Source organism: Oncorhynchus clarkii, chromosome 16 (assembly GCF_045791955.1).
Source record: "Oncorhynchus clarkii lewisi isolate Uvic-CL-2024 chromosome 16, UVic_Ocla_1.0, whole genome shotgun sequence".
Lineage (NCBI taxonomy): Eukaryota > Metazoa > Chordata > Actinopteri > Salmoniformes > Salmonidae > Oncorhynchus > Oncorhynchus clarkii.
The window spans coordinates 71,403,768-71,430,301 of record NC_092162.1 but is presented as its reverse complement, the minus strand read 5'-3'; the positions used below and the strand labels follow the sequence as shown (position 1 = coordinate 71,430,301).

At 45.8% G+C, this 26,534-nt stretch overlaps 1 protein-coding gene across 2 annotated transcripts in view; it reads left to right on the top strand.

Annotated features, from left to right (window-relative positions):
* The window catches only part of LOC139367791 (XK-related protein 7-like), a 55,178-nt gene extending 42,685 nt beyond the window's left edge, over positions 1-12,493 (top strand). For both annotated transcript variants that reach the window (XM_071106124.1, XM_071106123.1), the window contains 2 exons: positions 2,354-2,541; positions 11,672-12,493. In XM_071106124.1, coding sequence (XP_070962225.1) covers positions 2,354-2,541; positions 11,672-12,448 — 965 coding nt within the window. In that variant the 3' untranslated portion in view covers positions 12,449-12,493. The remainder of the gene's footprint in view (positions 1-2,353; positions 2,542-11,671) is intronic.
* Positions 12,494-26,534: the final 14,041 nt, after the last annotated feature.

The window sequence follows — 26,534 nt, the reverse complement described above, 5'->3', positions numbered from 1 at the left end:
GACCTAGAAAGACCTAGGAATCAGTGAGGTTTAGGATGAAAACGGGCATGATTCCTCTGATTCCTCTGACCCATCTCCCACTGCAGACAGACTATGACCTATAATCTTTATTTTGACAGGAAGTCATACTGAGACCTAGGTGTCCTTCACAAATGAGCCCGGCACAATACAACAATACATTCATCAAATACAAAATCAATCAATGAACAGGAAATACAATGAAAATGGAGAAATTCAAAAACACAATCCTCAGGAAAGAGGTCCTGAAACAACCAATAGAATTGTAGAGGATTCTGAGGATTCTTCCACAAGTCGAGTGTGAAACCTAAATATGTGTGACAGTTAGCCATCCCTGTGACCGGGTATGGTACTGGTACTGTAAAACTAGAGACATGAACATGTGAGACAGGCCTCTCAGAGGGACTCGGGGAGCCTTGAGAAACTGCGTCAGAGGATTTCAGAGATCAGAAATGACCCTCAACATCCCATTGACCTCAGAGATCAGAAATGACCCTCAAGATCCCATTGACCTCAGAGATCAGAAATGACCCTCAACATCCCATTGACCTCCGAGATCAGAAATGACCCTCAACATCCCATTGACAGAGGAAGGAGAGAGTAAAAGACTGAGACACATCCCAGCCAATCAGCTAGTCAGCCAGTCAGCCAGTCAGCTAGTCAGCCAGTCAGCCAGTCAGCCAGTCAGCCAGTCAGCCAGTCAGCTAGTCAGCCAGTCAGCCAGTCAGCTAGTCAGCCAGTCAGCTAGTCAGCCAGTCAGCCAGTCAACTAGTCAGCCAGTCAGCCAGTCAGCCAGTCAGCTAGTCAGCCAGTCAGCCAGTCAGCTAGTCAGCCAGTCAGCCAGTCAGCCAACCTGACCCCCTGTAGTTCTGACCTCAACCCCCTGTAGCCAAAGTATGTACATACAGTGCTTGCAAAGGTTTTAATTTTTTTCCTCTTTTTTCCTTTTTTCTTATTTTGTTGTATTAAAACCTGTAATTTAAATGTACTTTTATTTGGATTTCATGTAATGGACATACACAAAACAGTACAAATTGGTCAGGTGAAATTTAAAAAAATGACTTGCTTAAGAAAAGAAAAGCGGTGTGTGCATATGTATTCACCCCCTTTGCTATGAAGCCCCTAAATAAGATCTGGTGCAACCAATTACCTTCAGAAGTCCCATAATGAGTTAAATAAAGTCCACCTGTGTGCAATCCAAGTGTCACATGATCTGTCACATGATCTCAGTATATATATATACACTGGTTCTGGAAGGCCCCAAAGTCCATCGACCCACCAACTGTTGACATCCAAACGCAAGGCGCTACAGAAGGCAGTACGTACGGCCCAGTACATCGACCCACCAACTGTTGGCATCCAAACGCAAGGCGCTACAGAGGGCAGTACGTACGGCCCAGTACATCGACCCACCAACGCACCAATTCCAATTCCAAGTGCCGTTTAGCAAACTCCTGGAGTTTGTTGGATGACATAAAAATACTGCTCTTTGGCCATACACATCAGTGGTAGGTTTGCCGTGAAAAATGAGCAGAAAATAAACCCATTACCCTGATGAGACAAAAATAGAGCTTTTTTGGTCTAAACTCCACTCGCCGTGTTTGGAAGAAGAAGAAGGATGAGTACAACCCCAAGAACACCGTCCCAACCGTGAAGCATGGAGGTGGAAACATCGTTCTGTAAAATATGCTGGTGGATCTTTGATGTTATTTTGCTTCCACAGATCCAGGACATTTTAGCAAAAAACCTGCTTGCCAGTTGGATGAAACTTGGTGTATCTTCCAATAAGATAATAACCCAAAGCACACAACAAACTCCACAAATATATATTTTTATGGGGGGCCACAAAATCAACATTTTGCAATGGTTATCTCAGTCTCCAGACTTGAACCCCATTGAAAATCTGTGGTTTGAATTGAAGAGGGCACCCCCATGAGAGCAGATGAACGATGTCAAGCATCTCATCTCGTCTCTGTATGGAGGACTCCAATGTGTTCTCCAACTCATCAAACATTTAGAAAAAATGCTCAGTGCCATTATCCTCACAAGGTGAGGTATTGAAAACAAGTGCGTCAACAATCTTTTTGAGAAGAAAATTATTACTTGTTAAACAAAATCTCTTGGAATAGTATAAAACAATATAATGTACCAATTTTGTTTGCATCTCAGTGCAGGTGCCGTCACTACAGTCCCTGGTTCGAATCCAGACTGTATCACATCCGGCTGTGATTGGGAGTCCCATAGGGCGGCACACAATTGGCCCAGCGTCGTCTTGATTTGGCCTGGGAGTATATTCATCCTCCTTTCCTATCCCGTCATCCCTCGTTGTCCCCAGGTCTCTCTGCTTCAGCCTCCTTGGTCTCTCTGGCCTGGATGATAGCGTCCTACCAGAAGACTCTGAGGGACTCCAGGGATGACAAGCTCCCGCTGTCCTACAAGGCTGTGATTGTCCAGATGCTGTGGCACTTCTTCACCATCGGGGCCAGGACCATCGCCTTCGCCCTGTTCGCCTCAGTGTTCCAGGTAAAGATGGGCACACCAACATCACACACACACAGTGACGAAGGCTCACATTGTACACCCAATCAAGGGCTTTTAGGTGCAGAAAATATGCAATAAAACTAAAATGAAGATAGATAATCATTAGTTTAAACCCGAAGGAGAAAAACATATTTTTGTAGAAAAAAAGAAAAACGTTGCACAATAAACTGTGGGAGCATTCATCTGTGCAGATATCTAACTTCAGTTGTATTTATTATGGATCCCCATTAGTTCCTGCCAAGGCAGCAGCTACTCTTCCTGGGGTTTATTATGGATCAACCATTAGTTCCTGCCAAGGCAGCAGTTACTCTTCCTGGGGTTTATCATGGATCCCCATTAGTTCCTGCCAAGGCAGCAGCTACTCTTCCTGGGGTTTATTATGGATCCCCATTAGTTCCTGCCAAGGCAGCAGCTACTCTTCCTGGGGTTTATTATGGATCCCCATTAGTTCCTGCCAAGGCAGCAGCTATTCTCCCCGGGGTTTATTATGGATCCTCATGGAACTCATGGATAAAATTTGATTTGATTTGATTGGATCCCCATTAGTTTCTGCCAAGGCAGAAGCTATTCTTCCTGGGGTCCAGCAAAATTAAGGCAGTTTTACATTTTAAAAACATTACAATACATCCACAACAGATTTCACAACACACTGTGTGCCCTCAGGTCCCTACTCCACTACCACATATCTACAACTCAAAATCCATGTGTACATGTGTGTATAGTGCGTGTGTAATGTGTGTGCATGTCTCTGCCGATGTTTGTGTTGCTTCACAGTCCCCGCTGTTCCATAAGGGGCATTTTTTATCAATTTCTTTATCTAAATTTACTGCTGGCATGAGTTACCTGATGTGGAATAGAGTTCCATGTAGGCATGGCTCTATGTAGTACTGTGGAATAGAGTTCCATGTAGTCATGGCTCTATGTAGTACTGTGGAATAGAGTTCCATGTAGTCATGGCTCTATGTAGTACTGTGGAATAGAGTTCCATGTAGTCATGGCTCTATGTAGTACTGTGCGCCTCCAATAGTCTGTTCTGGACTTGGGGATTTTGAAGAGACCTCTGGTGGCTTTTTATAAATAAAAACAAATGAGAGACAGAGACAAAGAGAAAAGAGAGAAAGAGACAGAGAGAAAAGAGGAAAAGAGAAAGACAGAAAGAAAGAAAGACAGATAAATGGTTAGGTTTAGTCATGATGAAGATACTGGGAGTAACAGAGAAACACTCATTAGGAAAAGCCTAACCCACTGTAGCTCTACTACACAGCTCACTCTGGTGGCATGTCTTGTGGGATTTTACTTTACAGGCTGAGCTGTGTGCCAGCGGTGCATTCAACAGGTCAATAAATCTCACAAATACAAGTAGTGATGAAGTCAATTTTTACTTCACTTTGAACAAGGAGAGATTGACATGCATAATATCCATGTTATCTCTCTGTGTACATCCAAGGGCCAGCTGTGCTGCCCTGTTCTGAGTCAATTGCAATTTTTTTGTGGCACCTGATGACACAACTGAACAGTAGTCCAGGTGCAATAAAACTAGGGCCTATAGGACCTGCCTTGTTGATAGTGTTGTTAAGAAGGTAGAGACTAGGGCCTGTAGGACCTGCCTTGTTGATAGTGTTGTTAAGAAGGTAGAAACTAGGGCCTGTAGGACCTGCCTTGTTGATAGTGCTGTTAAGAAGGTAGAAACTAGGGCCTGTAGGACCTGCCTTGTTGATAGTGTTGTTATGAAGGTAGAAACTAGGACCTGCCTTGTTGATAGTGTTGTTAAGAAGGTAGAAACTAGGGCCTGTAGGACCTGCCTTGTTGATAGTGTTGTTAAGAAGGTAGAAACTAGGGCCTGTAGGACCTGCCTTGTTGATAGTGCTGTTAAGAAGGTAGAAACTAGGGCCTGTAGGACCTGCCTTGTTGATAGTGTTGTTATGAAGGTAGAAACTAGGACCTGCCTTGTTGATAGTGATGTTAAGAAGGTAGAAACTAGGGCCTGTAGGACCTGCCTTGTTGATAGTGCTGTTAAGAAGGTAGAAACTAGGGCCTGTAGGACCTGCCTTGTTGCTAGTGTTGTTAAGAAGGTAGAAACTAGGGCCTGTAGGACCTGCCTTGTTGATAGTGCTGTTAAGAAGGTAGAAACTAGGGCCTGTAGGACCTGCCTTGTTGATAGTGTTGTTAAGAAGGTAGAAACTAGGGCCTGTAGGGCCTGCCTTGTTGATAGTGCTGTTAAGAAGGTAGAAACTAGGGCCTGTAGGACCTGCCTTGTTGATAGTGTTGTTAAAAAGGCAGAGCATCGCTTTATTATGGACAGACTTCTCCCCATCTTAGCTACTACTGCATCAATATGTTTTGACCATGGCAGTTTACAATCTAGGGTTACTCCAAGCAGTTTAATCTCCTCAACTTGCTCAATTTCTACAATATTCATTACAAGGTTTAGTTGAGGGTTTAGTGAATGATTTGTCCCAAATACAATGCTTTTAGTTTTTTAAATATTTAGGACTAACTTATTTATTGACACCCATTCTGAAACTAACTGCTGCTCTTTGTTAAGTGTTGCTGTCATTTCAGTCGCTGTAGTAGCTGACGTGTATAGTGTTGAGTCATCCGCATACATAGACACTCTGGCTCAAAGCCAGTGGCAATGTTGTTAGTAAAGATTGAAAAAAGTAAGGGGCCTAGACAGCTGCCCTGGGGAATTCCTGATACTACCTGGATTATGTTGGAGGGGCTTCCATTAAAGAACACCCTCTGTGTTCTGTTAGATAGGTAACTCTTTATCCACATTAAAACAGGGGCTGTAAAGCCATAACACATATGTTTTTCAGCAACAGACTATGATCAATAATGTCAAAAGCTGCACTGAAGTCTAACAAAACAGCCCCCGCAATCTTTTTTATCATCAATTTCTCTCAGTCAATCATCAGTCATTTGTGTAAGTGCTGTGCTTGTTGAATATCCTTCTCTATAAGCATTCTGAAAGTCTGTTGTCAATTTGTTTACTGTAAAATAGCATTGTATCTGGTCAAACACCATTTTTTTTTTAAGTTTACTAAGGGCTGGTAACAGGCTGATTGGTCGGCTATTTGAGCCAATTAAAGGGGGCTTTACTATTCTTAGGTAGTGGAGTGACTTTAGCTTCCCTCCAGGCCTGAGGGCAACACACTTTCTAGTAAATTTAAGATATGGTAAATAGGAGTGGCAATATCATCCACTATTCTCCTCAGTAATTTTCCATCCAGATTGTCAGACCCCGGTGGCTTGCCATTGTTGATAGACAATAATACTTTTTTCACCTATTCCACACTCACTTTACGGAATTCAAAATTACAATGCTTTTCTTTTCATAATTTGGTCAGATATATTTGGATGTGTAGTGTCAGTGTTTGGTGCTGGCATGTCATACCTAAGTTTGCTAATCTTGCCAATGAAAAAAATCATTCAAGTAGTTGGCAATATCAGTGGGTTTTGTGATGAATGATCTGATTCAACGAATGATGGAATTCAGTTGGCCTTTTTTCCCAAAAAGCTCCAACGCTTTTTACTCTCATTATTTATGTCATTTATCTTTATTTTATTTTATAGTTTATTCATCTTTTTATTCAGTTTAGTCACATGATTTCTCAATATGCAGTACTTTTGCCAATTGGTTGTGCAGCCAGACCTATTTGCCAACTCTGTTGCCTCATCCTGCTCAAACATACAATTTTTTCAATTCCTCATCAATCCACGGGGATTTAACAGTTTTTACAGTCATTTTCTTAATGGATGCATTCTTATTAGTAACTGGAATTAGCAATTTCATAAATGTGTCAAGTGCAGCGTCTGGTTGCTCCTCATTACACACCACAGACCAGCAGCGTCTGGTTGCTCCTCATTACAAACCACAGACCAGCAGCGTCTGGTTGCTCCTCATTACACACCACAGACCAGCAGCGTCTGGTTGCTCCTCATTACACACCACAGACCAGCAGTGTCTGGTTGCTCCTCATTACACACCACAGACCAGCAGTGTCTGGTTGCTCCTCATTACACACCACAGACCAGCAGTGTCTGGTTGCTCCTCATTACACACCACAGACCAGCAGTGTCTGGTTGCTCCTCATTACACACCACAGACCAGCAGTGTCTGGTTGCTCCTCATTACACACCACAGACCAGCAGCGTCTGGTTGCTCCTCATTACACACCACAGACCAGCAGCGTCTGGTTGCTCCTCATTACACACCACAGACCAGCAGTGTCTGGTTGCTCCTCATTACACACCACAGACCAGCAGTGTCTGGTTGCTCCTCATTACACACCACAGACCAGCAGTGTCTGGTTGCTCCTCATTACACACCACAGACCAGCAGCGTCTGGTTGCTCCTCATTACAAACCACAGACCAGCAGCGTCTGGTTGCTCCTCATTACTCACCACAGACCAGCAGTGTCTGGTTGCTCCTCATTACAAACCACAGACCAGCAGCGTCTGGTTGCTCCTCATTACACACCACAGACCAGCAGTGTCTGGTTGCTCCTCATTACAAACCACAGACCAGCAGTGTCTGGTTGCTCCTCATTACACACCACAGACCAGCAGTGTCTGGTTGCTCCTCATTACTCACCACAGACCAGCAGTGTCTGGTTGCTCCTCATTACACACCACAGACCAGCAGTGTCTGGTTGCTCCTCATTACTCACCACAGACCAGCAGTGTCTGGTTGCTCCTCATTACACACCACAGACCAGCAGATATTCTTTACATCAACAACATATGAATCACTACAAAACGTATTGTATGACCTCATACACTATATTAGGCCCAGCCTGTCATCTTATACACTATCTTAGGCCCAGCCTGTCCTCTTATACACTATATTAGGCCCAGCCTGACCTCTTATACACTATATTAGGCCCAGCCTGACCTCTTATACACTATATTAGGCCCAGCCTGACCTCATACACTATATTAGGCCCAGCCTGACCTCTTATACACTATATTAGGCCCAGCCTGTCCTCTTATACACTATATTAGACCCAGCATGTCCTCTTATACACTATATTAGGCCCAGCCTGACCTCTTATACACTATATTAGGCCCAGCCTGTCCTCTTATACACTATATTAGGCCCAGCCTGTTCTCTTATACACTATATTAGGCCCAGCCTGACCTCTTATACACTATATTAGGCCCAGCCTGTCCTCTTATACACTATATTAGGCCCAGCCTGTCCTCTTATACACTATATTAGGCCCAGCCTGACCTCTTATACACTATCTTAGGCCCAGCCTGTCCTCTTATACACTATATTAGGCCCAGCCTGACCTCTTATACACTATATTATGCCCAGCCTGTCCTCTTATACACTATATTAGGCCCAGCCTGTCCTCTTATACACTATGTTAGGCCCAGCCTGTCCTCTTATACACTATATTAGGCCCAGCCTGTCCTCTTATACACTATATTAGGCCCAGCCTGTCCTCTTATACACTATATCAGGCCCAGCCTGTCCTCTTATACACTATATCAGGCCCAGCCTGTCCTCTTATACACTATATTAGGCCCAGCCTGTCCTCTTATACACTATATCAGGCCCAGCCTGTCCTCTTATACACTATATCAGGCCCAGCCTGTCCTCTTATACACTATATCAGGCCCAGCCTTTCCTCTTATACACTATATTAGGCCCAGCCTGACCTCTTATACACTATATTAGGCCCAGCCTGACCTCTTATACACTATATTAGGCCCAGCCTGTCCTCTTATACACTATCTTAGGCCCAGCCTGTCCTCTTATACACTATATTAGGCCCAGCCTGACCTCTTATACACTATATTAGGCCCAGCCTGACCTCATGCACTATATTAGGTGCAGCCTGACCTCTTATACACTATATTAGGCCCAGCCTGACCTCATACACTATATTAGGCCCAGCCTGACCTCTTATACACTATATTAGGCCCAGCCTGTCCTCTTATACACTATATTAGGCCCAGCATGTCCTCTTATACACTATATTAGGCCCAGCCTGACCTCTTATACACTATATTAGGCCCAGCCTGTCCTCTTATACACTACATTAGGCCCAGCCTGTTCTCTTATACACTATATTAGGCCCAGCCTGACCTCTTATACACTATATTAGGCCCAGCCTGTCCTCTTATACACTATATTAGGCCCAGCCTGTCCTCTTATACACTATATTAGGCCCAGCCTGACCTCTTATACACTATATTAGGCCCAGCCTGTCCTCTTATACACTATGTTAGGCCCAGCCTGTCCTCTTATACACTATATTAGGCCCAGCCTGTCCTCTTATACACTATATTAGGCCCAGCCTGTCCTCTTATACACTATATCAGGCCCAGCCTGTCCTCTTATACACTATATCAGGCCCAGCCTGACCTCTTATACACTATATTAGGCCCAGCCTGTCCTCTTATACACTATATTAGGCCCAGCCTGTCCTCTTATACACTATATCAGGCCCAGCCTGTCCTCTTATACACTATATCAGGCCCAGCCTGTCCTCTTATACACTATATCAGGCCCAGCCTGTCCTCTTATACACTATATTAGGCCCAGCCTGTCCTCTTATACACTATATCAGGCCCAGCCTGTCCTCTTATACACTATATCAGGCCCAGCCTGTCCTCTTATACACTATATCAGGCCCAGCCTTTCCTCTTATACACTATATTATGCCCAGCCTGACCTCTTATACACTATATTAGGCCCAGCCTGACCTCTTATACACTATATTAGGCCCAGCCTGTCCTCTTATACACTATATTAGGCCCAGCCTGACCTCTTATACACTATATTAGGCCCAGCCTGTCCTCTTATACACTATATTAGGCCCAGCCTGACCTCTTATACACTATATTAGGCCCAGCCTGTCCTCTTATACACTATATTAGGCCCAGCCTGACCTCGTATACACTATATTAGGCCCAGCCTGACCTCGTATACACTATATTAGGCCCAGCCTGACCTCGTATACACTATATTAGGCCCAGCCTGACCTCTTATACACTATATTAGGCCCAGCCTGTCCTCTTATACACTATATTAGGCCCAGCCTGTCCTCTTATACACCATATCAGGCCCAGCCTGTCCTCTTATACACTATATCAGGCCCAGCCTGTCCTCTTATACACTATATCAGGCCCAGCCTGTCCTCTTATACACTATATTAGGCCCAGTCTGTCCTCTTATACACTATATCAGGCCCAGCCTGTCCTATTATATACTATATCAGGCCCAGCCTGTCCTCTTATACACTATATTAGGCCCAGCCTGACCTCTTATACACTATATTAGGCCCAGCCTGTCCTCTTATACACTATATTAGGCCCAGCCTGACCTCGTATACACTATATTAGGCCCAGCCTGACCTCGTATACACTATATTAGGCCCAGCCTGACCTCGTATACACTATATTAGGCCCAGCCTGACCTCGTATGCACTATATTAGGCCCAGCCTGACCTCTTATACACTATATTAGGCCCAGCCTGACCTCTTATACACTATATTAGGCCCAGCCTGTCCTCTTATACACTATATTAGGCCCAGCCTGACCTCTTATACACTATATTAGGCCCAGCCTGTCCTCTTATACACTACAATAGGCCCAGCCTTTGGAACTGTGGTTATCCTAGATATGGCTACTATATTGTGATCACTACATCATATGGATCTGGATGCTGCTTTAAAGCACATTTCTGCAGCGTTAGTAAAGATGTGATCAATACATGTTGATGATTTCATTCCTGTACTGTTTGTAAATACCCTGGTAGGTTGATTGATAACCTGATCCAGGCTGCAGACACTGGTTACAGTTAGAAGCTTTCTCTTTAGTGGGCAGCTTGATGAAAGCAAGTCGTTATTTAAAATCACCCAGAAAATATACCTCTCTATTAATATCACATACATTATCAAGCATTTCACATGTTATCCAGATACTGACTGTTAGCACTTGGTGGTCTATAGCAGCGTCCCACCAGAATGGGCTTTAGGTGAGGCAGAGAAACCTGTAGCCATATTACTTCAACAGTATTTATCATGAGATCCTCTCTAATCTTTACAGGAATGTGGTTCTGAATATAAACAGCAACACCTCCACCTTTGGCATTTCTGTATTTTCTGTTGTTGTTATAACCATGTATTGCTACCACTGTATCACCAAAAGTATTATTTAAAGTGAGTTTCAGGGATAGTCAGAATAGGAAGGTAATCTGATACTAGCAAATGATTAATGTCATGAACCTTGTTTCTTAAGCTACATATATTCACAGGGCCTATATCATTTTTCTTGCTTTACAGGGAAGCTTAGCAGAGGTAGACATGATCAGGTAATTGTTATTAATTTGTATTATCTCTGTCTCTCTGCTTTCTCTGCTCTCTCTGCTCTCTCTGTCTCTCTTGTCTCTCAACTCTCTCTTGTCTCTCTGCTCTCTCTGTCTCTCTCTGTCTCTCTGCTCTCTCTGTCTCTCTCTGTCTCTCTCTGTCTCTCTGCTCTCTCTGTCTCTCTCTGTCTCTCTTGTCTCTCTTGTCTCTCTGCTCTCTCTGCTCTCTCTTGTCTCTCTGCTCTCTCTGCTCTCTCTGCTCTCTCTGTCTCTCTTGTCTCTCTGCTCTCCCTGCTCTCTCTGCTCTCTCTTGTCTCTCTGCTCTCCCTGCTCTCTCTGCTCTCTCTTGTCTCTCTGCTCTCTCTGCTCTCTCTGCTCTCTCTTGTCTCTCTGCTCTCTCTGCTCTCTCTTGTCTCTCTGCTCTCTCTGCTCTCTCTGCTCTCTCTTGTCTCTCTCTTGTCTCTCTGCTCTCTCTGCTCTCTCGTCTCAATGCTCTCTCTGCTCTCTCTTGTCTCGCTGCTCTCTCTGCTCTCTCTTGTCTCTCTGCTCTCTCTGCTCTCTCTGCTCTCTCTGCTCTCTCTTGTCTCTCTTGTCTCTCTGCTCTCTCTGCTCTCTCTTGTCTCTCTTGTCTCTCTGCTCTCTCTTGTCTCAATGCTCTCTCTGCTCTCTCTTGTCTCTCTGCTCTCTCTTGTCTCTCTGCTCTCTTTTGTCTCTCTGCTCTCTCTTGTCTCTCTGCTCTCTCTGCTCTCCCCCCCCCCCCCCCCCTGCTTCCCTCTCTATCTCCCAGCTCTACTTCGGTATCTTCATCGTGAGCCACTGGTGCCTCATGACGTTCTGGATCATCCAGGGGGAAACAGACTTCTGCATGTCCAAGTGGGAGGAGATCATCTATAACATGGTAGTGGGCATCATCTATATCTTCTGCTGGTTCAACGTCAAGGAGGGCCGCGCCCGTTTCAGTATGTGGCTCTATTACTCGGTGACTCTGGTAGAGAACGTGTCTCTCACCGCGGCGTGGTATCTTTACCGCGGGCCGAACACCTCAGACTTTTACGCCCTCGTCGTGGTGTGTGTGGTGGTTTGTAGCTACGCTCTGGGGATCTTCTTCATGTTGGGGTATTATTGTCTCCTGCACCCTGACGGGCCGGTGTCCGCGGCTCAGTGGGGGGTGTGTGTGGAGGACGGGGGGTTGATGGTGGAGTCCTGTGTGACCCCAGCCGACGCGTCCCCCCTCCCACCTCCAGACATGCTCACCAGCCCCCCTAGGACCCTAAGTAGGACTGCAGGTGCGGACCGGGGCGAGGTGGTACCAGGAGATCTAGTTGTGTTCCAGGTTAGATCCACCTCTCCGGCCATGGCCCTCCGGACCCTCAGGACAGAGCAGCCTGTGATCAGGATAGACTTGCCCAGAAAGAGGTACCCTGCCTGGGACGCTCACTTCATCGACAGGCGGCTGCGGAAGACCATCCTGGTTCTGGAGAACACCTCCCCGGTCACGCCCAGGATCCAATACCGCAGCCTGAGAAATCCTAAGGAGGTTATGGAGTATGAGACTACCGTGTAATGTAATGTAGCTGTGCTTACCTCCACCACACCAGCAGGGGACTCCACCAACCAGGTGCAGGGAGAGAACCAGATTCCTCAACTCTTATCCTCTTGTGTAAGTAAATGAAAGAGTTGCTTGGAGCCAACAGTCCACCCTACAGACCCTGCTTCCTCTGTGGGAAGGGGGAGACCAGGGGACTGAGGAGAGCGGAGGAGGCCAGATGCGGTACTACTGTATGGAGGACTTTGTCCTGGTGTAAGAAAAGCTGTCAGAAGTTACAGGTCAGGTGTATGACCAGTTGCCGGGTAACACTTCCTGTGTGTACTGCAGGAGCCAATCAGAGGTCAGAGGTGAGAGGTCAAAGGTTATCTAACTAAGAAGTGACCTCACCGGGCACTGACCCAGAATCAAAAGGGGGGCTTAGCTGAGTCTCCCAGCACCAAAACAACATTGGAGAGACAAACCTGATAACATCACCATATCAATGATAGGAGACTGTAGTGATGAGGATGAAGATGAGAAGGATGATGATGATGATGGTGATGACGGTGATGATGATGATGATGGTGGTGATGTGGTTGTTGTTGGTGATGATGGTGATGATGATGATGATGATGGTGATGAGGATGATGATGGTGATGAGGATGATGATGGTGGTGAGGATGATGATGAGGATGATGATGGTGATGGTGATGAGGCGGATGATGATGGTGATGATGAGGCAGATGATGACGGTGATGAGGATGATGAGGATGATCGTGATGAGGATGATGATGATGATCGTGATGAGGCGGATGATGATGGTGATGAAGATGATGATGATGGTGATGAGGCGGATGATGATGGTGAGGATGAAGATGATGATGATGCTGATGTGATTGTTGAGGATGATGATGATGAGGATGATGATGATGAGAATGATGAGGATGGTGATGATGAGGATGATGATGAGGATGATGGTGATGATGATGATGGTGATGGTGATGAGGCGGATGATGTTGGTGATGATGATGGCGATGATGGTGATGATGATGATGATGATGATGGTGATGATGATGGTGATGAGGCGGATGATGGTGATGAGGATGATGATGGTGATGAGGCGGATGATGGTGATGAGGATGATGATGGTGATGAGGCGGATGATGGTGATGGTGAAGAGGATGATGATGGTGATGAGGATGATGATGGTGATGGTGATGAGGATGATGATGGTGATGGTGATGATCGTGATGAGGATGATGATGATGATCGTGATGAGGCGGATGATGATGGTGAAGAGGATGATGATGGTGATGAGGATGATGATGGTGATGGTGATGAGGATGATGATGGTGATGGTGATGGTGATGGGGCAGATGATGATGGTGATGAGGATGATGATGATGATCGTGATGAGGCAGATGATGATGGTGATGAGGATGATGATGGTGATGGGGCGAAGGATGATGGTGAGGATGAAGATGATGATGATGATGATGCTGATGTGATTGTTGAGGATGACGATGATGATGATGATGAGAATGATGAGGATGATGAGGATGGTGATGATGATGATGATGGTGATGATGGTGATGAGGCGGATGATGATGATGATGATGATGACGATGACGATGATGGTGATGATGATGATGGTGATGAGGATGGTGATGGTGATGATTGTGATGATGAGGATGATGAGGCGGATGATGGTATGGAGGCGGATGATGATGTTGATAGTGTTGATGGTGATGATGATGATGGTGATGGTGATGAGGCGGATGATGATGATGGTGATGGTGATGAGGCGGATGATGATGATGGTGATGATGATGGTGATGATGGTGATGATGGTGATGATGGTGATGATGGTGATGGTGATGAGGCGGATGATGATGATGATGGTGATGATGGTGATGATGATGATGGTGATGAGGCAGATGATGATGATGGTGATGATGGTGATGATGGTGATGAGGCGGATGATGATGATGGTGATGTTGGTGATGATGATGGCGATGATGGTGATGATGATGATGATGATGATGGTGATGATGATGGTGATGAGGCGGATGATGGTGATGAGGATGATGATGGTGATGATGGTGATGAGGCGGATGATGGTGATGAGGATGATGATGGTGATGAGGCGGATGATGGTGATGGTGAAGAGGATGATGATGGTGATGAGGATGGTGATGGTGATGAGGATGATGATGGTGATGGTGATGATCGTGATGAGGATGATGATGATGATCGTGATGAGGCGGATGATGATGGTGAAGAGGATGATGATGGTGATGAGGATGATGATGGTGATGGTGATGAGGATGATGATGGTGATGGTGATGGTGATGGGGCAGATGATGATGGTGATGAGGATGATGATGATGATCGTGATGAGGCAGATGATGATGGTGATGAGGATGATGATGGTGATGGTGATGATGATGGTGATGGGGCGAAGGATGATGGTGAGGATGAAGATGATGATGATGCTGATGCTGATGTGATTGTTGAGGATGACGATGATGATGATGATGAGAATGATGAGGATGATGGTGATGATGAGGATGGTGATGATGATGATGATGGTGATGATGGTGATGAGGCGGATGATGATGATGATGATGATGATGATGACGATGATGGTGATGAGGCGGATGATGATGGTGATGAGGATGGTGATGGTGATGATTGTGATGATGAGGATGATGAGGCGGATGATGGTATGGAGGCGGATGATGATGTTGATAGTGTTGATGGTGATGATGATGATGGTGATGGTGATGAGGCGGATGATGATGATGGTGATGGTGATGAGGCGGATGATGATGATGGTGATGATGGTGATGATGGTGATGATGGTGATGGTGATGATGGTGATGATGATGGTGATGATGGTGATGATGGTGATGGTGATGAGGCGGATGATGATGATGGTGATGATGATGGTGATGATGGTGATGATGATGATGGTGATGAGGCAGATGATGATGATGGTGATGATGGTGATGGTGATGAGGCGGATGATGATGATGGTGATGATGATGGTGATGATGGTGATGATGGTGATGGTGATGAGGCGGATGATGATGATGGTGATGATGATGGTGATGATGGTGATGATGATGATGCTGATGAGGCGGATGATGATGATGGTGATGATGGTGATGAGGCGGATGATGATGATGGTGATGATGGTGATGGTGATGCTCATGTATCAATAACAGGGTGGGTTGATGACCTGCTTCTGTAATTGGAGGTTCGGTTTAGCAAATCCAATCATCCATTAAATCATCCATTACCAATATTGAATAATGTATTTGATTTGGATGTTTATCTTATTTACCCAGTCAGTCATGTCTCTGCAATGTTTCTTATCAAAGTGGAATCATATATATGTTTTTATTTTATGTGTGTGTGTGTGTGTGTGTGTGTGTGTGTGTGTGTGTGTGTGTGTGTGTGTGTGTGTGTGTGTGTGTGTGTGTGTGTGTTTTATCGGTCTTTTGGTAATGATGCTTCTCTTATCAATAACAGATAAGGAGCAGATAAAATATATATATTCAATGAAGAAAAAACTAAAATCTGTGATACAAATGTAGAAAATACTGTATTAAACTGAGTGAATATACTGTATTAAACTGAGTGAATATACTGTATTAAACTGAGTGAATATACTGTATTAAACTGAGTGAATATACTGTATTAAACTGAGTGAATATACTGTATTAAACTGAGTGAATATACTATATTAAACTGAGTGAATATACTGTATTAAACTGAGTGAATATACTGTATTAAACTGAGTGAATATACTGTATTAAACTGAGTGAATATACTGTATTAAACTGAGTGAATATACTGTATTAAACTGAGTGAATATACTGTATTAAACTGAGTGAATATACTGTATTAAACTGAGTGAATATACTGTATTAAACTGAGTGAAAATACTGTATTAAACTGAGTGAATATACTGTATTAAACTGAGTGAATATACTGTATTAAACTGAGTGAATATACTGTATTAAACTGAGTGAATATACTGTATTAAACTGAGTGAATATACTGTATTAAACTGAGTGAATATACTGTATTAAACTGAGTGAAAATACTGTATTAAACTGAGTGAATATACTGTATTAAACTGAGTGAATATACTGTATTAAACTGAGTGAATATACTGTATTAAACTGAGTGAATATACTGTATTAAACTGAGTGAATATACTGTATTAAACTGAGTGAATATACTGTATTAAACTGAGTGAATATACTGTATTAAACTGAGTGAATATACTGTATTAAACTGAGTGAATATACTGTATTAAACTGAGTGAAAAGACAACACAGAACTGGACAGTTTTTCTGTTCATTAACCAATGTTTTTTTGTAGAAGCATTTTCCTCCTCCTCCTCTTCCTCCTCCTCTTCCTCCTCCTCTTCCTCCTCCTCTTCCACATCTGTTGTAACACTGATACGTGTTTTGTTCAATGACCAGTATCTGATATTCCAATTTGTGATTTTGATCACCCCTGATATCCACCCCTGATATTCACCCCTGATATCCACCCCTGATATTCACCCCTGATATCCACCCCTGATATCCACCCCTGATATCCACCCCTGATATCCACCCCTGATATCCACCCCTTATATCCACCCCTGATATTCACCCCTGATATCCACCCCTGATATCCACCCCTGATATTCACCCCTGATATTCACCCCTGATATCCACCCCTGATATTCACCGCTGATATCCACCCCTGATATTCACCCCTGATATTCACCCCTGATATTCACCCCTGATATTCACCCCTGATATCTACCCCTGATATTCACCCCTGATATCCACCCCTGATATTCACCCCTGATATTCACCCCTGATATTCACCCCTGATATCTACCCCTGATATTCACCCCTGATATCTACCCCTGATATTCACCCCTGATATTCACCCCTGATATTCACCCCTGATATCTACCCCTGATATTCACCCCTGATATCTACCCCTGATATTCACCCCTGATATTCACCCCTGATATTCACCCCTGATATCTACCCCTGATATCTACCCCTGATATCCACCCCTGATATTGTGTGGGACATATTTTCAGAGCAACAGGAATACAGAGATGGTGTTTTAATTGTCAAGGTATTGAATTTACTGTGATATTCACAGACAATCTGGATGTGTAGCTTATGTCTCAGTAGTAGTGTCACCTTTGGTAATGTCTGGCTTGATTCTAACATTAACACTGGTGGGGTGGTCAACGTCATCAATGCTGTTACACATCTCTAATGAACAATGTGATCTTTGCTTTTATGAAACGAGTTTGGAGAAATCTGCAATCTGATTTGTCTTTCAGCACGTGGAAACAGAGCCATCTGAGAATGGGAGTGTTCACCTATGTTCTGTTTGAAGTGTCTAAAATCTTTAGTTCTAATCCAGCAAAACCAGGACCGAATCTACAGACTCCAGCAAAACCAGGACCGAATCTACAGACTCCAGCAAAACCAGGACCGGATCTACAGACTCCAGCAAAACCAGGACTGAATCTACAGACTCCAGCAAAACCAGGACCGAATCTACAGACTCCAGCAAAACCAGGACTGACTCTATAGACTCCAGCAAAACCAGGACCGAATCTACAGACTCCAGCAAAACCAGGACCGAATCTACAGACTCCAGAGAGAGAAAATCGAAGCACCAAAATCCTGTAAAACGACTCTCTCTTAAAACGACTCTCTCTTAAAACGACTCTCTCCTAAAACGACTCTCTCCTAAAACGACTCTCTTAAAACGACTCTCTCCTAAAACGACTCTCTTAAAACGACTCTCTCTTAAAACGACTCTCTCCTAAAACGACTCTCTCCTAAAACGACTCTCTCCTAAAACGACTCTCTCCTAAAACGACTCTCTCTTAAAACGACTCTCTTCTAAAACGACTCTCTCTTAATACGACTCTCTCTTAAAACGATTCTCTCTTTGTTGTTGCTCGGTGTCTGAGGGTTGATTGAGGAAACCTGGAACTGCTGTCTTCTTCATTCAACCTCTCAGGGAGAAAAACAGATTTACCACTAAACAGATGTATCTCCTTTCCCTTTCACTTCCAGCTTTTTATGTCTTTTTCTCAAAACAACAGAATCAAGTCAATGATAAACAGGCCTTGGGAACGAGGCTCTGATCAAACCGGTCGCATACTCACAGTCAGCCCCACATGGGACCTTCTGATGTCTCAGAGGTCATATGAGGACTTTGATATTTCACACAGAGAGAGAGAGAGAGACAGAGAGAGAGAGAGAGAGAGAGAGAGACAGAGAGAGAGAGAGAGAGAGAGAGAGAGAGACAGAGAGACAGAGAGAGAGAGAGAGGGAGAGAGAGAGAGAGAGAGAGAGAGAGAGAGAGACAGAGAGAGAGAGAGAGAGAGAGAGAGAGAGAGAGAGAGAGAGAGAGAGAGAGAGAGAGAGAGAGAGAGAGAGAGAGAGAGAGAGAGAGAGAGAGAGAGAGAGAGAGAGAGAGAGAGAGAGAGAACAGGAGGCTGCAGCAGCACTGAAAGACATAAAGGGTAATTCCCTGCGACTCTGTCCTCCTGTTCCGAGGTTTGTTTGATGTTGTGTGCCATCTATCCACTATTGTATGTTCAGGGTCACCCAGGAATCATCATGCCCTGCTAACATTGTAGTAGTAAAATTACAGTGGACAGAAAAAACTACCAGTCAAGACGAGCAGAATTCTGACTCAGACCTGACTGTCTGTAACTTGCTGACTGCAGAGATACAGAACATTGAGAGAGAGAGAGAGAGACATGCTCAAGTTCAAATGCTACCAAGTAAAAAAAACAAGAAAGAGAGAGAAAACAGCAAGAAAATAGGAGCCACTCGAAGACGAATGTGCCCTCTTTTACTGCGGTTGCCTTAGTAACTGCAGGGAGATCGTTAGGTAGGTCCCTTGGTCTGCGTCGGCGTGGTAACTACAAGCAGAGGGATGCTACACCTCTCCTCAGGGGCGAGCTGCCATTAATTACACACACACACACTCACTCCCTCCCTCTCCTTCTCTCTTAACTCCCTCTCCTCCTCTCCTTTTCTCTCTCTCCTTCTCTCTCTCTTTCTCTCCTCTCTCTCTCAACCCCCTCTCCTTCTCTCTCTCTCCTCTCTTTTTCTCTTCCCCCTCTCTTTCTCTCTCTCAACCCCCTCTCCTTCTCTCTCTCTCAACCCTCTCTCACTCTCAACCCCCTCTCCTCTCTTTCTCTCTCTCTTCCCCCTCTCTTTCTCTCTCAACCCCCTCTCATTCTCTCACTCTCAACCCCCTCTCCTCTCTTTCAACCCCTCTCTTTCTCTCTCTCTTCCCCCTCTCATCTCTCTCTCAACCCCCTCGCCTTCTCTCTCTCTCAACCCCCTCGCCTTCTCTCTCTCTCAACCCCCTCTCATTCTCTCTCTCTCAACCCCCTCTCCTTCTCTCTCTCTCAACTCCCTCTCCTCTCTCTCAACCCCCTCTCCTTCTCTCTCTCTCCTCTCTTTTTCTCTTCCCCCTCTCTTTCTCTCTCTCAACCCCCTCTCCTTCTCTCTCTCTCAACCCTCTCTCACTCTCAACCCCCTCTCCTCTCTTTCTCTCTCTCTTCCCCCTCTCTTTCTCTCTCAACCCCCTCTCATTCTCTCACTCTCAACCCCCTCTCCTCTCTTTCAACCCCTCTCTTTCTCTCTCTCTTCCCCCTCTCATCTCTCTCTCAACCCCCTCGCCTTCTCTCTCTCTCAACCCCCTCTCAGTCTCTCTCTCTCAACCCCCTCTCCTTCTCTCTCTCTCAACTCCCTCTCCTCTCTCTCAACCCCCTCTCATTCTCTCTCTCTCAACCCCCTCTCCTTCTCTCTCTCTCCCCCCTCTCCTTCTCTCTCTCTCAACCCCCTCTCCTTCTCTCTCTCAACTCCCTCTCATTCTCTTTCTCTCAACCCCCTCTCCTCTATCTCAACTCCCTCTCATTCTCTCTCTCTCAACCCCCTCTCCTCTCTCTCAACCCCTCTCATTCTCTCTCTCTCAACCCCCTCTCCTTCTCTCTCTCAACCCCATCTCTCTCTCTCTCAACCTCCTCTCCTCTCTCTCAACCCCCTCTCCTTCTCTCTCTCTCAACCCCCTCTCATTCTCTCTCTCTCAACCCCCTCTCCTCTCTCTCTCTCTCCCTCTCCTCTCTCTCTCTCAACCCCCTCTCCTTCTCTCTCAACCCCTCTCATCCTCTCTCTCAACCCCCTCTCCTTCTCTCTCTCTCAACCCCCTCTCATTCTCTCTCTCTCAACCCCCTCTCCTCTCTCTCTCTCTCTCCCTCTCCTCTCTCTCTCTCAACCCCCTCTCCTTCTCTCTCAACCCCTCTCATTCTCTCTCTCTCAACCCCCTCTCCTCTCTCTCAACCCCCTCTCCTCTCTCTCAACCCCTCTCATTCTCTCCTATCTCAACTCCCTCTCCTCTCAACCCCCTCTCCTTCTCTCTCTCTCAACTCCCTCTCCTCTCAAACCCCTCTCCTTCTCTCTCTCTCAACCCCCTCTCATTCTCTCTCTCTCAACCCCCTCTCCTCTCTCTCAACCCCCTCTCCTCTCTCTCAACCCCCTCTCTTCTCTCTCAACCCCCTCTCCTCTCTCTCAACCCCTCTCATTCTCGCTCTCTCAACCCCCTCTCCTCTCTCTCTTCCCCTCTCCTTCTCTCTCTCTCTCAACTCCCTCTCGTCTCTCTCTCTCAACTCTCTCTCCTTCTCTGTCTCTCTCAACTCTCTCTCCTTCTCTGTCAATTCAATTCAATTCAAGGGGCTATATTGGCATGTTTTAACATTGCCAAAGCAAGTGAGGTAGATAATATACAAAAGTGAAATAAACTATAAAAATGAACAGTAAACATTACACATACAGAAGTTTCAAAACAATAAAGACATTACAAATGTAATATGTATATGTATATATACAGTGTTGTAAAGATATACAAATGGTTAAAGTACACAGGGGCAAATAAATAAGCATAAATATGGTCGTATTTACAATGATGTTTGTTCTTCACTGGTTGACCTTTTCTTGTGGCAACAGGTCACAAATCTTGCTGCTGTGATGGCACACTGTGGTATTTCACCCAGTAGATATGGGAGTTTATCAAACTTGAATTTGTTTTCTAATTCTTTGTGGATCTGTGTAATCTGAGGGAAATATGTCTCTCTAATATGGTCATACATTGGACAGGAGGTTAGGAAGTGCAGCTCAGTTTCCACCTCATGTTGTGGGCAGTGTGCACATAGCCTGTCTCTCTCTCTCTCTCTCTCTCTCTCTCTCTCTCTCTGTCCTCTCCTTATCTCCCTCCCTCTCTTTCTCCCTCTCTCTTTCTTTCTCTCTCCCTTCTCTCCTTCCCTCCACTTCTCTCTCCCTCTCCTTCTCTCCCCCTCCCTCTCCTTCCCTCCACTTCTCTCTCTCTCCTTCTCTCTCCCTCCCTCTCCTTCTCACTCCTTCTCTCTCTTTCTTTCTCTCTCCCTTCTCTCCTTCCCTCCACTTCTCTCTCCCCCTCCCTCTCCATCCCTCCACTTCTCTCTCTCTCCTTCTCTCTCCCTCCCTCTCCTTCTCACTCCTTCTCTCTCTTTCTTTCTCTCTCCCTTCTCTCCTTCCCTCCACTTCTCTCTCCACCTCCCTCTCCATCCCTCCACTTCTCTCTCTCTCCTTCTCTCTCCCTCCCTCTCCTTCTCTATCTCTTTTTCTGTCTCTATCTCCCTCTCTTTCTCTCTCTCTCTTTCCTTATCTCTCTCCTTCTCTCCCTCCCTCTCTCTCTTTCTCTCTCCCTTCTCTCCTTCCCTCCACTTCTCTCTTTCACTCTCCCTTCTCTCCTTCCCTCCACTTCTCTCTCCTTCTCTCTCCCTCCCTCTCCTTCTCTATCTCCTCAGCGTTCCTCTTCAGAGGGAAGATGACCTGCTATTAGTTCCACTTGTCTTGGCGCTGTGTCCAGGAGTTAACAACACTCCTACACTCCTACAAAAAAGCACACACACACACACACACACACACACAAACAAACACACACACACACACACGCACACACACAAACACACACACCCACGCACAAACCTCAGACAATAAAAATAATACCTCCGTTTGACTGTTTCCTTCAATTTTGTTTCAACAGAATACTACCCTGGCCTTGTTCTGATAGGATACTACCCTGGCCTTGTTCTGATAGGATACTACCCTGGCCTTGTTCTGATAGGACACTACCCTGGCCTTGTTCTGATAGGATACTACCCTGGCCTTGTTCTGATAGGACACTACCCTGGCCTTGTTCTGATAGGACACTATCCTGGCCTTGTTACCCTGGCCTTGTTCTGAAAGGACACTACCCTGGCCTTGTTCTGATAGGACACTACCCTGGCCTTGTTCTGATAGGATACTACCCTGGCCTTGTTCTGATAGAATACTAACCTGGCCTTGTTCTGATAGGACACTACCCTGGCCTTGTTCTGATAGGACACTCTCCTGGCCTTGTTACCCTGGCCTTGTTCTGATAGGACACTACCCTGGCCTTGTTACCCTGGCCTTGTTCTGATAAGACACTACCCTGGCCTTGTTACGCTGGCCTTGTTCTGATAGGACACTACCCTGGCCTTGTTACCCTGGCCTTGTTCTGATAGGACACTACCCTGGCCTTGATCTGATAGGACACTACCCTGGCCTTGTTCTGATAGGACACTATCCTGGCCTTGTTCTGATAGGACACTACCCTGGCCTTGTTCTGATAGGACACTATCCTGGCCTTGTTCTGATAGGACACTACCCTGGCCTTGTTACCCAGGTCTTGTTCTGATAGGACACTACCCTGGCCTTGTTCTGATAGGACACTACCCTGGCCTTGTTCTGATAGGACACTATCCTGGCCTTGTTCTGATAGGACACTACCCTGGCCTTGTTCTGATAGGACACTACCCTGGCCTTGTTCTGATAGGACACTACCCTGGCCTTGTTCTGATAGGACACTACCCTGGCCTTGTTTCACTGGCCTTGTTCTGATAGGACACTACCCTGGCCTTGTTCTGATAGGACACTATCCTGGCCTTGTTCTGATAGGACACTACCCTGGCCTTGTTCTGATAGGACACTACCCTGGACTTGTTCTGATAGGACACTACCCTGGCCTTGTTCTGATAGGACACTACCCTGGCCTTGTTACACCTGCCTTATTCTGATAGGACACTACCCTGGCCTTGTTCTGATAGGACACTACCCTGGCCTTGTTACACTGGCCTTGTTCTGATAGGACACTACCCTGGCCTTGTTCTGATAGGACACTACCCTGGCCTTGTTACACTGGCCTTGTTCTGATAGGACACTACCCTGGTCTTGTTCTGATAGGGCACTACCCTGGCCTTGTTCTTATAGGACACTACCCTGGCCTTGTTACCCTGGCCTTGTTCTGATAGGACACTACCCTGGCCTTGTTCTGATAGGACACAATCCTGGCCTTGTTCTGGTAGGACACTACCCTTGCCTTGTTCTGATAGGACACTACCCTGGCCTTGTTCTGATAGGATACTACCCTGGCCTTGGTCTGATAGGATACTACCCTGGCCTTGGTCTGATAGGACACTACCCTGGCCTTGGTCTGATAGGATACTACCCTGGCCTTGGTCTGATAGGACACTACACTGGCCTTGGTCTGATAGGACACTACCCTGGCCTTGTTCTGATAGGACACTACCCTGGCCTTGGTCTGATAGGACACTACCCTGGCCTTGGTCTGATAGGATACTACCCTGGCCTTGTTCTGATAGGACACTACCCTGGCCTTGGTCTGATAGGATACTACCCTGGCCTTGGTCTGTTAGGACACTACCCTGGTCTTGGTCTGATAAGATACTACCCTGGCCTTGGTCTGATAGGACACTACACTGGCCTCGGTCTGATAGGACACTACCCTGGCCTTGTTCTGATAGGACACTACCCTGGCCTTGGTCTGATAGGACACTACACTGGCCTTGGTCTGATAGGACACTACCCTGGCCTTGTTCTGATAGGACACTACCCTGGCCTTGGTCTGATAGGACACTACCCTGGCCTTGGTCTGATAGGATACTACCCTGGCCTTGTTCTGATAGGACACTACCCTGGCCTTGGTCTGATAGGATACTACCCTGGCCTTGGTCTGTTAGGAAACTACCCTGGTCTTGGTCTGATAAGATACTACCCTGGCCTTGGTCTGATAGGACACTACACTGGCCTCGGTCTGATAGGACACTACCCTGGCCTTGTTCTGATAGGACACTACCCTGGCCTTGGTCTGATAGGACACTACCCTGGCCTTGGTCTGATAGGATACTACCCTGGCCTTGTTCTGATAGGACACTACCCTGGCCTTGGTCTGATAGGACACTACCCTGGCCTTGGTCTGATAGGACACTACCCTGGCCTTGTTCTGATAGGACACTACCCTTGCCTTGGTCTGATATGAAGAATAAAGGCAGCTCTACCATATACATATCACCTATAGAATGGGCCTCCACTTTAATGTCACTGATGAATCTTTCTATATTTTCTATTTCTATGAACTCTAAAAGGTTGATAATCCAACAGAATGAAAAAAAAACATGGCCCTTAAATGTATTTTCTAAAGCTAGGACAGTGTATTTTATAGGGAATAGGGTGCCATAGGTCTCTGTTCTAAAGTAGTGCACTATATAGGGAATAAGGTGCCATAGGGCTCTGGTCTAAAGTAGTGCACTATATAGGGAATAAGGTGCCATAGGGCTCTGGTCTAAAGTAGTGCACTATATATAGGGAATAAGGTGCCATAGGGCTCTGGTCTAAAGTAGTGCACAATATAGGGAATAGGGTGCCATAGGGCTCTGGTCTAAAGTAGTACACTACATAGGGATTAGGGTGCCATAGGGCTCTGGTCTAAAGTAGTGCACTACATAGGGATTAGGGTGCCATTGACTTTGTCTTGTCCTCCCCCGTCCTGTCCCACAGACAGTAGTACTTAAAGATCACAGGAGGTTGGTGGTGACTTAATTTGGGAGGACTGGCGCATGTTTATGAGTGGAATGGTTTCCATGGTTTCCATGTGTTTGATGCCTTTCCATTGGTTCCGTTCCAGCTGTTATTATGAGCCGTCCTCCTATCAGCTCCCTCCTGTGATAAAGACGCTGAAAGAGTCACTGGCATGGTATGCCCCGCCCCTCACACTGTCTTCCACTGACCTCTGGTGGTGAGAACTGGCACCTTATTGGTCCAGCTTGGGGGATACTACTGAGTAAAGGGGAGTTTAGTGTATGTTTATGTTCTGTGGTGTGTTTGGTGTTGTGTTCTGTGTGTGCAGTGTGTATGCGCAGTGTGTATGTGCAGTGTGTGTGTGCAGTGTGTGTGTGTGTGCAGTGTGTGTGTGCAGTGTGTGTGTGTGCAGTGTGTGTGTGTGCAGTGTGTGTGTGCAGTGTGTGTGTGCAGTGTGTGTGTGTGTCTTAATCAGTATGAAGGCATGCATGGGGATACTACTGAGTAAAGGGGAGTTTAGTGTATGTTTATGTTCTGTGGTGTGTTTTGTGTTGTGTTCTGTGTGTGCAGTGTGTATGCGCAGTGTGTATGTGCAGTGTGTGTGTTTGTGCAGTGTGTATGTACAGTGTGTGTGTGCAGTGTGTGTGTGCAGTGTGTGTGTGTGTCTTAATCAGTATGAAGGCATGCATATGTGCTTTTGTGTGTTTATTCCTCTGTTATCAGGACAGGCTGTGTGTGTGTGTGTGTGTGTGTGTGTGTGTGTGTGTGTGTGTGTGTGTGTGTGTGTGTGTGTGTGTGTGTGTGTGTATTTGTGTGTGTGTGTGTGTGTGTTTGTGCGTGTTTGTGTGTGTGTGTGTGTGTGTGTGTTGGTGTGTGTTGGTGTGTATGTGTGTGTGTGTTTGTCTGTCTGTCTGTCTGTCTTTGTTAGTTTATTATCAGGCTCTGGTGGAGTTTCCTGTCTAACAGGAAGTGGGTTTCCTCTGTTTCCTACGACTCTCCTGTGCTCCTGAGGTCTTTGTTGAGTGCCAGGAACTCACACACACGTCCCAGCCGTCAGCCCTTAGCCCAAAACCAGCCCGCACCTCACAGAGAGACGGCACTTACCACACACACGTCCCAGC